General features: G+C 43.4%; 1 protein-coding gene across 6 annotated transcripts in view; it reads right to left on the bottom strand.

Annotated features, from left to right (window-relative positions):
* LOC135522527 (cadherin-7-like) overlaps window positions 1-16,905 on the bottom strand; it is a 172,382-nt gene that overhangs the window by 53,474 nt on the left and 102,003 nt on the right. For 4 of the 6 annotated variants that reach the window (XM_064948872.1, XM_064948869.1, XM_064948871.1 and 1 more), the window contains exons 6-8: window positions 12,342-12,595; window positions 10,970-11,106; window positions 6,098-6,219 (exon numbers count right to left, since the gene is read on the bottom strand). In XM_064948872.1, coding sequence (XP_064804944.1) covers window positions 6,098-6,219; window positions 10,970-11,106; window positions 12,342-12,595 — 513 coding nt within the window. Of the gene's footprint in view, window positions 1-6,097; window positions 6,220-10,915; window positions 11,107-12,341; window positions 12,596-16,905 lie in introns of all 6 variants that reach the window. The other 2 variants (XM_064948870.1, XM_064948867.1) reach the window with 2 other exon arrangements.

Consider the following 16,905-nt stretch of genomic DNA (forward strand, 5'->3'; position numbering starts at 1 on the left):
GGCGGCCCGTCAGGAAGTCCAGTACCCAGTTGCACAGGGCGGGGTCGAGACCCAGGGTCTCGAGCTTGATGACGAGCTTGGAGGGTACTATGGTGTTAAATGCCGAGCTGTAGTCGATGAACAGCATTCTCACATAGGTATTCCTCTTGTCCAGATGGGTTAGGGCAGTGTGCAGTGTGGTTGAGATTGCTTCGTCTGTGGACCTATTTGAGCGGTAAGCAAATTGGAGTGGGTCAAGGGTGTCAGGTAGGGTGGAGGTGATATGGTCCTTGACTAGTCTCTCAAAGCACTTCATGATGACGGAAGTGAGTGCTACGGGGCGGTAGTCGTTTAGCTCAGTTACCTTGGCTTTCTTGGGAACAGGAACAATGGTGGCCCTCTTGAAGCATGTGGGAACAGCAGACTGGTATAGGGATTGATTGAATATGTCCGTAAACACACCAGCCAGCTGGTCTGCGGATGCTCTGAGGGTGCGGCTGGGGATGCCGTCTGGGCCTGCAGCCTTGCGAGGGTTAACAAGTTTAAATGTTTTACTCACCTTGGCTGCAGTGAAGGAGAGACCGCATGTTTCCATTGCAGGCCGTGTCAGTAGCACTGTATTGTCCTCAAAGCGGGCAAAAAAGTTATTTAGTCTGCCTGGGAGCAAGACATCCTGGTCCATGACTGGGCTGGATTTCTTCTTGTAGTCCGTGATTGACTGTAGACCCTGCAACATACCTCTTGTGTCTGAGCCGTTGAATTGAGATTCTACTTTGTCTCTATACTGACGCTTAGCTTGTTTGATAACCTTACGGAGGGAATAGCTGCACTGTTTGTATTCGGTCATGTTACCAGTCACCTTGCTCTGATTAAAAGCAGTGGTTTGCGCTTTCAGTTTCACGCGAATGCTGCCATCAATACACGGTTTCTGGTTAGGGAATGTTTTAATTGTTGCTATGGTAACGACATCTTCAACGCACGTTCTAATGAACTCACACACCGAATCAGCGTATTCGTCAATGTTGTTGCCTGACGCAATACGAAACATGTCCAAGTCCACGTGATGGAAGCAGTCTTGGAGTGTGGAATCAGCTTGGTCGGACCAGCGTTGGACAGACTTCAGCGTGGGAGCTTCTTGTTTTAGTTTTTGTCTGTAAGCAGGGATCAGCAAAATGGAGTCGAGGACAGCTTTTCCGAAAGGGGGGCGGGGCAGGGCCTTCTATGCGTCGCAGAAGTTAGAATAACAGTGATCTAAGGTTTTGCCAGCCCTGGTGGCGCAATCGATATGCTGATACATTTTAGGGAGTCTTGTTTTCAGATTAGCCTTGTTAAAATCCCCAGCAACAATGAATGCAGCCTCAGGATGTGTGGATTCCAGTTTGCAAAGAGTCAAATAAAGTTCGTTCAGAGCCATCGATGTGTCTGCTTGGGGTGGAATATATACGGCTGTGATTATATTCAAAGAGAATTCTCTTGGTAGATAATGCGGTCTACATTTGATTGTGAGGAATTCTAAATCAGGTGAACAGAAGGATTTGAGTTCCAGTATGTTTCTGTGATCACTCCACGTCTTGTTAGCCATAAGGCATACGCCCCCACCACTCTTCTTACCAGAAAGGTGTTTTTTTCTGTCGACGCGATGTGTGGAGAAACCCGCTGGCTGCACCCCATCCGAGAGCGTCTCTCCAGTGAGCCATGTTTCCGTGAAGCAAAGAACGTTACTCTACCTCAGGTGAGCAATAACTCGAGACATCGCGAACCGGTGTTATTGACAAATAGACTCACACCCCCACCCCTCGTCTTATCGGATGCAGCTGTTCTGTCCTGCCAATGCACGGAAAACCAAGCCGACTGTATATAATGCATGTCGTCGTTCAGCCAAGACTCGGAGGAAACATAAGCTATTATAGTTTTTAACTTCTTTGGGACTGGGGGGCAGTATTGAGAGGCTTGGATGAATAAGGTGCCCATAGTAAACTACCTGCTACTCAGGCCCAGTTGCTAATATATGCATATTATTAGTATATTTGGATAGAAAACACTCTGAAGTTTCTAAAACTGATTGAATGATGTCTGTGAGTATAACAGAACTCATATGGCAGGCAAAGACTTGAGAAAAAATCAGACCAGGAAGTGGGAAATCTGAGGTTTGTACTTTTTCAATATACCGTGTCTATGGGGTCATATTACACTTCCTAAGGCTCCTAAGATGTCAACAGTCTTTAGAACCTTGTTTGATGCTTCTACTGTGAAGGAGGGGGGAATGGGAGCTGAATGAGTCAGAGGTCTGCCAGTGTGTCATGAGCTGACCATGCGCTTTCACGTGAGAGTTAGCTTGCGTTCCATTGCATTTCTACAGACAAAAGAATTCTCCGGTTGAAACATTATTGAAGATTTATGATAAAAACATCCTAAAGATTGATTCTATACTTCGTTTGACATGTTTCCACGGACTGTAATGGAACTTTTTGACTTTGTCTGCTCGTGACTCATGAATTTGGATTACTGGACTAAATGCGCAAACAAAAAGGAGGAATTACATAAATTATGGACTTTATCGAACAAATCAAACATTTATTGTGGAACTGGGATTCCAGGGAGTGCATTCTGATGAAGAGCATCAAAGGTAAGTGAATATTTATAATGATATTTCTGAATTTGTTGACTCCACAACATGACGGATATCTGTATGGCTCGTTTTGTTGTCTGAGTGCCTTACTCAGATTATTGCATGGTGTGCTTTTGCCGTAAAGCATTTTTGAAATCTGACAGAGCGGTTGCTTTAACTTCTTGATGCTATGCTATTTCATTTTTGGATAAAAAGACGTGCCCGTTTTAAGCGCAATATTTTGTCACAAAAAGATGCTCGACTATGCATATAATTGATAGCTTTGGAAAGAAAACACTCTGACGTTTCCAAAACTGCATAGATATTGTCTGTGAGTGCCCCAGAACAGATGCTACAGGCAAAACCAAGATGAAACTTCAACCAGGAAATGAGCAGGATTTTTGAGGCTCTGTTTTTCATTGTCTCCTTAGATGGCTGTGAATGCGCAAGGAATGTGCCTGCCCGATCTATCGTTTCCCCAAGGTGTCTGCAGCATTGTGACGTATTTGTAGGCATATCATTGGAAGATTGACCATAAGAGACTACATTTGCCCGGTGTCCTCCGTCGAAATTGGTGCGTCATCTTCAACTGCACGTCTTTTTCCAAGCGATGCACCGGAGAAAGTAGACTACCATGAACGGTAATCAATGAAGAGATATGTGAAAAACACATTGAGGATTGATTCTAAACAGCGTTTGCCGTGTTTCAGTCGATATTATGGAGTTAATTTGGAAAACAGTTCGCCGTTTTGATGACTGAATTTTCGTTTTTTTTTGGTACCCAAACGTGATGTACAAAATAGAGCGATTTCTCCTACACAAAGAATCTTTCAGGAAAAACTGAACATTTGCTATGTAACTGAGAGTCTCCTCATTGAAAACATCCGAAGTTCTTCAAAGGTAAATTATTTTATTTGAATCCTTTTCTGGTTTTTGTGCAAATGTTGCCCGCTAAATGCTACGCTAGCTATCAATACTCTTACACAAATGCTTGTTTTGCTATGGTTCAAAAGCATATTTTGAAAATCTGAGATGACAGTGTTGTTAAGAAAAGGCTAAGCTTGAGAGCTAGCACATTCATATCATTTCATTTGCGATTTTCATAAATAGTTACGTTACGTTATGCTAATAACTGGATACAGGTTTTTTTCATAGCCAAACGTGAACAAAACGGAGCGATTTGTCCTACACAAATAATATTTTTTTGAAAAACTGAACATTTGCTATCTAACTGAGAGTCTCCTCATTGAAAACATCTGTAGTTCTTCAAAGGTAAATGATTTTATTTGAATGATTTTCTTGTTTTTGTGAAAATGTTGCTGGCTGAATTCTAGGCTTATAGCTATGCTAGCTATCAATACTCTTACACAAATTCTTGTTTAGCTATGGTTGAAAAGCATATTTTGAAAATCTGAGATGACAGTGTTGTTAACAAAAGTCTAAGCTTGAGAGCAAATATATTTATTTCATTTCATTTGCGATTTTCATGAATAGTTAATGTTGCGTTATGCTAATGAGCTTGAGGCTATAAATAGGATCCCGGATTGCTCGACGCAAGAAGTTAAAGGGGAAAGTTATCCAAAAGTAACTGAAGGTAATCACATTACGTTACTGAGTTTGGGTAATCCAAAAGTTGTTACGGACTACAGTTTGGGACAGGTAAATAGTAACTGTAACGTATTACATTTAGATAGTAACCTACCCAACCCTGGCTACAACCCCACAGACAACAATCCAACACTTCAACTCCAGATGTATATCAAACACCTCCTCAAAAAACTGCTATACCATTTCCTAAAACAGTTTTCTTGAACAGCAACCTTGCTTTCCATGGACCTCAGCTCTATAATAAGAGTGTGCACCTGTGAGGTTAAGGTGGATGTACAGCCAACTGGCTGTCTGGCAGTAGAGAGGCATCTCAGGCATAATATATAGCCATCTCAGCAGCAGCAGAGCCTTTACACCCCAGTGCTCTCAGCCACACCTGAAGGACTCTGGTGTCTCACTGTAAGCAGTATGGTTCGGCTGAGTAATCACTCATCCACACTGCTGAGGCTCATTCTGCTTTCTATGACTTTCTCATGCCATGGCTGTGTCCTGTCTGATTAGTGTGCTGTTGAACAGTAGACATGACCACACAGGAGGTGAGAAAGACACCTACCATCGAAGGACACCAGTGTCCATGTCCTTGCTTCTGAATATCTTACCGTTTAAAAAACTATGTTTGATTGATTTGGATACAGTGCCTTCAGAAAGTATCCATACCCCTTTGATTATTCCACATTTTTTTGCAGCATTACATTAGAGCCTTGTTGCAAACACAATGCTTGTTTTGCAATATTTTTATTCTGTATAGGCTGCCATTTCACTCTGTTAATTAGGTTAGCATTGTGGCGTAATTACAAGGTTGTTGATCCATCCTCAGTTTTCTCCTACCACAGCCATTAAACTCTGTAACTGTTTTAAAGTCATCATTGGCCTCATGGTGAAATCCTTGAGCGGTTTCTTTCCTCTCTGACAACTGAGTTATAAAGGATGCCTCCATCTTTGTTGTGACTGGGTGTAATTAATAACTTTACCATGTTCTAAGGGATAGTCGATGTCTGATTATTCTCATAAATAAATAAAAGGTGAACTAAATTATTCTCTCTACCATTTTTCTGACAAAGTGCTGATCCTAACTGACCTAAGACAGGGAATTTGTACAAGGATTAAATGTCAGGAATTGTGAAAATCTGAGTTTAAATATATTTGGCTTAGGTGTATGTAAACTTCCGACTTCAACTGTATACTTTTATAACCGTTTTCCCCAGCTTCTTCACAAGTTCCTTTGCTGTTGTTCTGGGATTTGATTTGCACTTTTCGCACCAAAGTACGTTCATCTCTAGGAGACAGAACTCATCTCCTTCCTGAGAAGGTCCCAGCCTTCCCGTTTTGTTTACATCATGTTGTGATTCCTTTTTTCGCTGGTGCCCACTACACTGATCCTCTATACACGCACGCACACACATAGACACACACACCGAATGAGAAATCAGACCTGGGCAGACACCCACTCTGCCCCTGCATGAAATATCATTTTATTGTGTGATATCATTGTAGAGCCAAGCCACTGGCAAATTCAAACACACTTTCATTATTCAGCTAGCAGCAGCAGCAGCAGAAATGACTACCATCTCTAATGAAGGATACAATGCCTGCAATTTGATCTAAAAATGTGGATCTAACAAATGTGTCTCCTCGATTTGACCTCAAGCTTTGAAAAAGAGATGATACACAGTCTGAGGCTGATACAGATTTTATTTGCATTTGTTTCTCAGGTTGCTAATGGGAATCAAACAGTGAGTGTGGGTGAGGCAATATCTTAAATGTTAAAAGTTCTCATCTAATGGGATGCTTAAGTGCAAATAAGCAGTGGGTAAATCTGAACGTGAATTGAATCAACAAGGTTGGTGAATGCAGTACCAATATTTGCCTTCCCCATTAGCTAATGTATCTCCAGTTTCTCACCTGTCCAGGAGCTGCATTCTCACATAGGAGGGTCTCATACACGATGGCAAACACCGGAGCGTTGTCATTGATGTCCAGCACTGTGATGACCACAAAACCTTTTCCAATCTTTGTTGGATCCTCTGAAAAAGAGCGAGGGAGAGAAGTAGACAGACAGGAGAGAGAGAGAGAGAGAACAAGATTTTATAATCATAGCTGGTTCCATCAGTACTTTACTGACTTTATTAACCTTCATCCACTTACCCTACTATCAATCTTTCTCATGTCTTTTTAATTAAATCACAAAGGTTGAGCGAAATAAGCAAAATGTGGCCAAAAGTGCCCATTCTAATGACATATCCAAGGCATTCACCATCAGCTGGCATCCTTAGTTGCTCTGGTGGGGATCAACCAACATGATCAGGCAGCTAATTACGATTGGAGCGGAGCTACAGCTTACGTGAAAATGGCTAGGGAAGAGTACGACATTGCATCCTATACCCTTTATAGTGCACTATCTAGAGCAGTGGCGGTCAGTGTCGTTTAAGATGAGGGAAGACCAAAAAATATTTAATGAGCATGACCTTTTTCTATTACAGCATATTGAATGCTCAATGCAATATTGATAGGTTTAGGTTACTATATTAATATTTTCTCGATACCCATCATGAGGTTGTTACAACCTAGCCCATGAATGAAAGTTTACAACTTAGGTGCACAGGTCAAGATAAAATATTGAGTAATAAAACCTTTCCAAGACATAACTGCTACATACAGCCTATACACAATGCCATAGTCAACATAGCTACTAGAAGTAACGCATTAGTAAACCTGCTACAATCATGCAGTACAGTCAACAAGCAGTTAAGCAGTTCCACCGGCAGACCACGGTGGCAATACATTTATAAAACTAAAAGCTTACCTTGACTTGGAAAAGTTCCAGTGTTGTATAGCAATAGCCAGCTAGCTAACATGGCATCCCTCTTTGTTTGAGCTGGGTGTTTGAGTAGTCTAAACTAGCTTGCTGCATTTGATAGCTAAGTAAGTGAAAAGGAAAGTGACCAAAAAGAAATCACTGAAATATAGCTCTCTCTCTTGCTTCACCTTCATTTTTTAACAGTTTTGAACAAATTAATTTCTTCAACTATTGCCTTTCTCTCACTGAGTCAACTACTCATTTTATGCTCTGCTAGCGAGCTGTAGCTTATGCTCTCAGTCCGAGACTCATTTTATAATTATTTGATTGGGTGGACATGTCAATTCATGCTGCAAGAGCTCATATAGGTTGGAGGATATCCTCAGGAAGTTGTCATAATTACTGTCTAAGTCTATGAAAGGGCGTGAGAACCAAGATCCTCCTAGGTTTTCTACTGAAGTCAATATACCCAGAGGAGGACAGAAACTAGTTGTCCTCTGGCTACACCATGGTGCTACCCTACAGAGTGTGGTTAAGGCTACTGTAGACCTTAATTGCAGAACAGTGTTTTAATCAATTATTTAGTGTACGTGTCTTTGGACTATCATTAATGTTGACAATTGTTTTATCAAATCGATTAACTATGTTTAATTATTATGATGATTAAATTAATCCTGTAACAATCAACTCATCAGCAATCTTGGGGAAAAAGTTTATTTACAGAGTTAGCGTTTTTCAAATGAACTCTTAGATATAAATATATCTGACATTAGTCATTAATTGTTTACCTTCTATTAGCCTCTGTCACGGCTTTCGTTGTGGGAAGGAGGAGCGGACCAAAATGCAGCGTAGTTGTGATTCATTTTATTTAAATAGAGAGACTATACACAAATAAACTAACAAAATAACAAACGTGCGAAAACCTAAACAGCCCTATCTGGTGCAAAACACAGAGACAGGATCAATCACCCACAAACACACAATGAAACCCAGGCTACCTAAACATGGTTCCCAATCAGAGACAATGACTAACACCTGCCTCTGATTGAGAACCATATCAGGTCAGACATAGAAATAGACAAACAAGACATCCAACATAGAATGCCCACTCAGATCACACCCTGACCAACCAAAACATAGAAACATACTAATAAACTATGGTCAGGGTGTGACAGCCTCATTCTGAATGTCGCAAAATCCTTGGATATTTGCACGAACCCTGGCAGAAATGATGATTCAGCGATATACAAATTGGCTTAATTATTTAATTACTAACTAAATAATGACACAGAATTCCATAAACACAAACAGAATAGGTTACACATTGATTACTACATACTGCAATGAAAAGTCCCTAGGGGGAAAGGGGCGTTCCCTCCTTTTTTCGTAATATCTGTGCTCACATAGGCATGGCCTCTCACTTGGTTAAGACTTCATATGAAAAACAATTATCTAATTTTGAAGACTAACATCACATCTTCTCACAAATAGATTCGTATTTAATCATGTCAGTTCCCCAACATTTGAATGTGAATCTGATCAATGAGAATTATACACATTCAGAGATACAGTTTTGTTGTTCTACTGTCCTTAGTTACATTGCAAATTATTAATACATTCAACAGGATTGTTCTTTAAATACCCACAGACCATTCCAAATGTTTGGATTAGAGAAATACTGTTTAATTATTCAAACTTTTTGATGTTACCTTACCGCAACGTCTCTCTGTGGTAACAAAGGGATTTTACGTCAATTTCTGAGAGTGGGAGAGAGCGTTTTCCTGGAGGTATTTATGACCGTCATAAAACTGTGGAGAGAGAGCCCCAAAGGGCAAGTCATGACAAGTGACGTGAATATATTAAAAGGATTACTTTTGAAATTCACTGAGGAGGATGGTCCTCCCCTTCCTCCTCTGAGGAGCCTCCACTGATAGAGTCCACCTCTGGTCAAAAATAGTGCAGTATATAGAATAGCCTAACATGCTGACCAGACACAATCAATATTATTGCACCCACACTGCTCGCGCGCGCCAACGAGCGTCTGCGACGCCAAGGGCTAAAATAGAAGTCATTCCTATTTCTGACACAGATCGTTTATAGAAGCAGGTACCCACGTGCCATCTCTTCATTGGTTATAGCCACGTGGGTGATTGAAAGACGTACTTTGTTGCCGGTTGTAGTGGTAACACAATGAAAGTTTAGATGCGATCACCATATAAGTTCAAAGATGAAAAAGCCTGGAAGGAGGAGAGATGACTAGACTTGTGTCTTGTACTGGAATGGAGATGGCACGGGTTGGGGCTGGAACTAAGGACGTCTTTTTCAGTTTATAACCTGTGGTAAAACTGTATCGTATTGGAGTACTCTCGTGAATAAAGGCTGCTATTTGACTTTAAGACTGGGCTCTGTCTATTTCTACAAAATAAGGGTCATACAAATTCTTATGAATTGACCGTGTTTAATTTTAATTGGGAATTAAAATAGAGGAATTAAATTCCTTCAATAATTGGTCCTTCGAAGCCGGATCTAAAATACCCGTCTCTGCCATCTGGAGGTCGTACGCCGGAAAATTATTCGGTTGGCCGTTTTAAGTGTGGATTATTTGTCGGAGTAGAGGTCCTTGTGCATTTCAGGTAAAATAACAACTCAATGTTTATATCCCAGGACAAATTAGCAAGCAACAGCAAGCTAGCTAAATAGGACAAATTAACGTTAGCTAGCAAGTGTGAGTGCTAACTAGCTAAATTGCCATACATGTTTAATGCTTTTTAACCTGTCTCTAAAATAATTTCATTGGTTCAGAGTTTGTTTTGAACCTGCGTGTCGTGATCGCATTTGGTGTGTGGGGCAAAATACATTTATGCATAATAGTGCACAATGGCGCACGCGTGCAGCCGGTTTGGTGTCGGTGTAAGTGACTGTGTAGTAGCACTGGCCATCCTGTACCACAGGCTCTGACACAAATGCAGCACTGAATAAAAGGCTGGCTTCTGAAAGCCTGGATGGACAATGATTAAGCCTGGCGTCGGCAGCCACGTTGACAGCAGAGATGACGTGTTGGCCGAAATTTGGGGACGGCTGATTTGGTAATAAAGAGGACGTGTGGCACCCCGGGGCACAGACTTGTTGTCATTGGCGTCTTTAGAGCAAGTCGGACCGCGGCTCAAATGCATGAAGAAGTGCTTCTCTCCCCTCTTTTGTTACAAAAAGCCCATTTTACGTAATAAGGCGCCCTGGGCTCTGAGAGAGACTACCTGGACGTCTGATTCTATAGCTGCTGCTTTCCACTGTAAAGAGAATAGAAGTTTGTCAGAGGCCAATGTCTCCTCAGTGAAGGGCTGTTGAAACATTTTGCACAGTTATTATTAATGTTTACTATGTGTTACTCTATTGAGAGTAACAAGGAATCATTCGTGTTAGGCTTATATTTGTGCTTGAATCAAAATGCATTTACTTGAGTGATGAAGATTACCATGTTTGGTTTTGTGACTATTTATGCATTGAGTGCAAGACTGATGCAATGACAATTTGATGTACATTTTATCTTCATTGTGGTTTTAAACTCATACGGATTATAGTTACTTAGTAGAGTAACTAGTATGTCGTTTAATGGAGCTTGTGAGATTATTGCTGCCCATTGTGTCTGCGTGGACAGAGTGGGCCAGCGGGGATGAGCGAGCGCCTTTGTCCTTGAAGCCGTGGAGGGATGAGTCAAAGGCTTCATGGCACCTCTCCTCACATTAGCATGGTTCACTAGTGGATTTACCATCGCCTGCGCCTGCCCTTAGTCAGCAGCTCGCTCCTCACACATGCCATGACTCACGGACACCCAGAGGTCACAGTGACCACCATAGGTCAGAATTAACATTCGACTCCATCGCAGAAGGGACTACAATACTTTATGCAGGGCCTTTATAAAACACTGACTAGTCTGACTTTGAGGCCTGATGTTGAAAGTTGTGTGTGTGTGCTCTTACGGCTCTCCATGGCGAGTATGGTAAGGTTGTGGACAGAGTTGACCTCTCGGTCCAGGTGCTTGGCAGTACTGATGACCCCACTCAGAGCATCCACATTGAAGATACCCTCCAGGTCTGTGTTTCTATCTATGGAGTACCTGGAGACAGACACACCGATCCACAGTCAGTAAGTCAGACAGACAGACATAGCTATGATGAGGTATTTTCCTTTTGTAGAAAGTTTGTATTGATTTAAAATTATTAACTGTATCTTTGAAACACTTTTGGAGGAATAAGAACTTTGTACCGTCAAAACGTGCCAAATGAACAATTTAAGAGTGGATTTTGGATTCAGTCCATTGGTACAGACCATTACTGAGCTGTCAACATGTGGAATTATGTAGTTTTCATATCCATTTATAATGCTAGATAAAATAATCATGTTGAACTATGAATAAGAGCTCTATACACCTTCAATGTTTAGATTTAGAGAAGAACTGCTCTCAAAGTTTTTATAAGATAGAAGTTAGACAGAGATGGGTTAACTCTGAACACGGAACAAACACTATCTATTCCTATACAGCAGCTCACATGTCTGGACAAAATGACATCTTCAATAAGCCTATATCCAAAGGTAATTATTCAATGTAATTTTACTCAATATAATTGGTTGCATTAATTCCACAATAATTTAAATGTTACCATTAGTAGGGCCATTTTATGCCAGATTACTAAAGATGCTGAGACACACCACAACCACAATGGCTGAGTAATTCCATTTTCTGATTCACATTACGAACAAATTACTAAGGGTCCTAGCATGAATACCACCACACAACACTTTTAATTTTCAATGAATACATAACGGGAGGGAGTCTCATGAGTGACATGGGGCAGATTGCGTTTATGAGTGGTTGCCAATAAAAAAAATATGTAACAAAAAAAAAGCCATGTAGCTGGTACAGACGGTTGACCCTTCTGGGGGATTGCCCTTCGCTTGTTGATGACATTTCACTTTTGAAAATGTTGCATTCCCTCAAAAACCACAATACCATCTGGCTTTAGTGCTTGTCACACAGTCACAGAGGAAGTTTAGAACTCATGGTGTCAGTGGTTTAAGTGTCAGTGTGTTGTGCAGGTTGTGCTTAAATGTGTCACTACTGAGATGTGAGAAGGTGAACGTATATTTACAGTCCTACTCTAAAGGTGTTTGGACCTCCTGTCAACCTGACGGTGTAGCAACCGTCAGGTTGAAAATAATTGGTGAAAGGACTTTGAATAGGGCCAAGCTGGGTATAGTTGTTTTAGGAAACAGGTGCCACTACAGAAATTGGCTGGGACAACAGAGAGATTGGCTGTGATGGTGTGTAATAACTGGAGAGCAGGGCTCTACCTGATGGTACTGTTGGAGGTGTCCGGATCGTGCGCGGAGACCCTCCCGATGGAGGTGCCAACTCTGGCGTCCTCAGAGATCACCATCCTGCTGAGCTGTGTCGAGAACACAGGCGACTCGTTCACGTCCTTCACCGTCACCTTGACCGACGTTGTGTCGCTGAACAAACCCAGGTGCACGAACGCAGGGTCGATGTTCCGATTGGTGGCTTCGATGCGCACATTAAAGCTGTTCTTGGTCTCAAAGTCTAACGGCTGAACAAGTAAGACCAAAAAAGAAAGACAAATATTAAAAAGGAGAAAAGAAAAAGCTATTTCATATTAATAAAAAAAACATAGTTGAAGCCGGAAGATTACATACACTTAGGTTGGAGCCGTTAAATCTTGTTTTTCAACCACTTCACACATTTCTTGTTAACAAAATATGGTTTTGGCAAGTCGGTTAGGACATCTACTTTGTGCATGACACAAGTAATTTTTCCAACATTTGTTACAGACGGATTATTTCACTTATAATTCACTGTATCACAATTCCAGTGGGTCAGAAGTTTACATACACTCAGTTGACTGCGCCTTTAAACAGCTTGGAAAATTCCAGAAAATTATGTAATGGCTTTAGAAGCTTCTGATAGGCTAACTGACATCATTTGAGTCTATAGAAGGTGTACCTGTGGACGTATTTCAAGCCCTACCTTCAAACTCAGTGCCTCTTTGCTTGACATCATAGAAAAATCTAAAGAAATCAGCCAAGACCTCAGACAAAATAAGTGGTAGACCTCCACAAGTCTGGTTCATCCTTGGGAGCAATTTCCAAATTCCTGAAGGTACCACGTTCATCTGTGCAAACATCTGTGCAAACAAGTATAAACACCATGGAACTATGCAGCCGTCATACCACTCAGGAAGGAGACGCGTTCTGTCTCCTAAAGATGAACGTATTTTGGTGTGAAAATGCAAATCAATCCCAGAACAACAGCAAACAGCCTTGAAGATTCTAGAGGAAACAGGTACAAATGTATCTATATCCACAGCAAAGCGAGTCCTATATCGACATATAACCTGAAAGGCTGCTCAGCAAGGAAAAAGCCACTGCTCCAAAACCGCCATAATTAAGCCAGACTACGGTTTGCAACTGGGGACAAAGATCGTACTTTTTGAAGAAATGTCCTCTAGTCTGATTGTCAGGACCCGGTTACGAACCTGGGTCTCTGGAGTGAGAAACAGTCACTTAACCAACTGAGCCACGAATAGTCAGCAGAACCCAGAAGATGAGGCAGACACAGCAGTACTTAAGACGGTGTATTTAATAAAGTAAAAAGGAGAAGTCCTTCAATACAAAAAAGGCAAATCCAAAAGGTGGTAGCAATAGCACAAAAAAGCCTCAAGAGATACTCAAAAACAAAAACAGAATTCCACAAGAGCATCCACCGGAATCGACAAGAATACACAGAACACTAGGGCTGGGTGCTAACATACAAACACAGAGCACAGAACTGAGGGAAACACAGGGTTTAAATACAATCAGGGAAAACGAGGCACAGGTGCAAATAATAATGGGGAACAAGGGAAAAAACATAAGGTCAAAAAGCACAATGGGGGCATCTAGTGACCAAAACCCGGAACAACCCTGGCCAAATCCTGACAGAATCCCCCCTAGGAACGGCTCCTGACGTTCCTACCAGCTCTCTCAGGGTGGAGGGCCCTGAACTGACGAATGAGGTCAGGGTCCAGGATGTCTTTGGCAGGAACCCAGGAGCGCTCCTCGGGACCGTAGCCTTCCCAGTCCACCAGATACTGCCAGGACCGCTGCACCCGGCGGGAATCCAGTATCCGATGGACGGTATAAGCCGGCTGGCCTCCAATGACACGAGGCGGAGGGGGAGGTCTGTCTGCCGGGACAAGGGGAGAAAAAACAACAGGTTTTAACAATGAAATGTGAAATGTGGGATTAATCTTAAGGGATCTGGGTAAGTGTAGGCGATAAGAAACTGGGTTAACTCTCCTGGCAACCTTGAAGGGACCGATGTATTTTTGGGACAGCTTGCGAGACTCCACCCGTAGAGGTAAGTCTCTTGTGGAGAGCCAGACTCTCTGGCCGGGGCGCAGGGTAGGCCCGGGACGGCGACGTCTGTTGGCTTGTTGTTGGTACCTCTGTGAGGAACGTATAAGATTAAGACGGGTCTTCCTCCACATAAGCCGACAGCGTCTGACGAACTTCAAGGCTGAAGGCACTCTGACTTCTGCCTCCTGGTCCGGGAACAATGGAGGAGCATAGCCAAACTGACACTCGTGCGGGGACATACCAGTGGAGGAGGAGCGCAAGGTGTTGTGCGCGTATTCGGCCCAAACAATAAAGGATGACCATGTGGACGGGTTGTCACGAGTCATACATCGGAGGGTGGTTTCCAGCTCTTGATTCATCCTCTCTGTTTGGCCGTTGGACTCCGGATGGTACCCTGAAGATAGACTGGCAGAAGCCCCCATGAGTTGGCAGAAGGCCTTCCAAAACCTTGAGGCGAACTGGGGACCTCTGTCAGAAACCATATCTTGAGGAATGCCGAAGACTCGGAACACATGATTAATTACCAACTCAGCCGTTTCCTTGGCAGAAGGTAACTTAGTCAGAGGGACGAACCTGGCCGCCTTTGAAAACCTGTCGATTATGACTAGGATAGTAGTATTGCCATGTGATGGAGGAAGTCCAGTAATAAAGTCCAATGAGATATGGGACCAGGGTCTGTGGGGAACAGGTAAAGGGTGAAGGAGTCCTTGAAGGCGGAGGTGAGAAGATTTGCCCTGGCAGCACACGGGACAGGCATTGACGAAAGTGGCAACGTCTTCTCTTATGGTAGGCCACCAGAACTTACGCTGGATGAACTCCAAGGTGCGACCTACGCCCGGATGACAGGTGAGGCGAGAGGAGTGCCCCCACAGAAGGACCTGAGTCCTCACTGCCTTGGGGACAAACAACCGATTGGCAGGACCTCCTTTCGGGTCCGGTTCGTTAGCTTGAGCACGTCTCACGGTATCCTCAACTTGCCACGAGATCGGAGCCACAATCTTAGCAGCAGGAAGGACAGGCATGTCCGTGTCATCTCGAATGGCAGGAGCGTAGACTCGGGACAGGGCATCCGGTTTGAGATTCTTCGACCCGGGCCGATAGGTGAGGATAAACTGGAATCGATTGAAGAAAAGAGACCATCTAGCTTGTCTAGAGTTCAACCGCTTCGCCTGCTGGATATACTCCAGATTTTTGTGGTCCGTAAGCACTTGAAACGGGTGAGAAGCCCCCTCGAGCCAGTGTCTCCATTCCTTCAATGCCATCTTAACCGCTAGGAGTTCACGATCCCCCACATCGTAGTTCCTCTCAGTCGGGGTAAGCCGGTGTGAGAAGAAAGCGCACGGATGAAGCTTCTTGTCTTCACCCCTCTGAGACAGGACAGCTCCAACACCAACCTCTGATGCGTCTACCTCCACCACAAATGGTTCATCCGTAGTCGGTAGTATCAGGATGGGAGCAGAGAGAACGCGCTGCTTGAGTCCTTGGAAGGCCGTCTCAGCTTCTCTTCCCCACAAAAACCTTGCATTGCCACCCTTGTTAAAGCTGAGAGAGGGGCTGCCACCAAGCTGAAGTTCTTGATGAACTTGCGGTAAAAGTTTGTGAAGCCCAGGAAACGCTGAACTTCCTTAACGGATTTGGGGGTGGGCCAATCCGCTACCGCCCCTACCTTCCTGGGGTCCATTTGGACTCGACCGGGTTCCACTACAAATCCCAGGAATTGTACTCGGGATGAATGGAATTCACATTTTTCCGGCTTAACGTACAGATGGCTGTCCAGGAGGCGTTTGAGTACTTGTCTGACATGCTCAGTGTGTTCTTGAAGGGAGCTCGAAAAGATGAGGATGTCATCCAAGTAAACGAACACAAATATGTTAAGCATATCCCTAAGCACATCGTTTATGAGCGCTTGGAAAACCGCTGGGGCGTTGGTCAGGCCGAAGGGCATCACCAAGTATTCATAGTGACCAGTAGGCGTGTTGAAAGCGGTCTTCCACTCGTCACCAGGTCTGATCCGCACAAGATGGTATGCGTTCCGCAGGTCAAGCTTAGTGAAAACAACTGCTTCCTGGAGCAGCTCGAAGGCTGTGGCCATAAGGGGTAGCGGGTAACGGTTACGGACGGTTATGGCATTGAGTCCCCGGTAGTCGATGCAAGGACGTAATCCACCGTCTTTCTTGGCCACAAAGAAAAACCCTGCTCCCGCCGGGGAGGTGGATGGACGCATGAGGCCTGCTTCCAGAGCGTCCTTGATGTAGGTATCCATAGCAGCTCGTTCGGGTGGAGATAGGGAAAAGATCCGACCCCTGGGGGGGCAAGTTCCCGGAAACAGGTCGATGGGGCAATCATAAGGTCTATGGGGTGGTAGCATGGTGGCCCTCTGTTTGCTAAACACCAGTTTGAGGTCATGGTAACACTCGGGAACTCGGGTCAGGTCGATGGATTCTAAAGACTCGGGAGTAGAACTAGGGGAATTCTGGAAAATACAAGTAGCTTGGCACGTAGG

This window comes from Oncorhynchus masou, chromosome 30, assembly GCF_036934945.1.
Source record: "Oncorhynchus masou masou isolate Uvic2021 chromosome 30, UVic_Omas_1.1, whole genome shotgun sequence".
Classification (NCBI taxonomy): domain Eukaryota; kingdom Metazoa; phylum Chordata; class Actinopteri; order Salmoniformes; family Salmonidae; genus Oncorhynchus; species Oncorhynchus masou.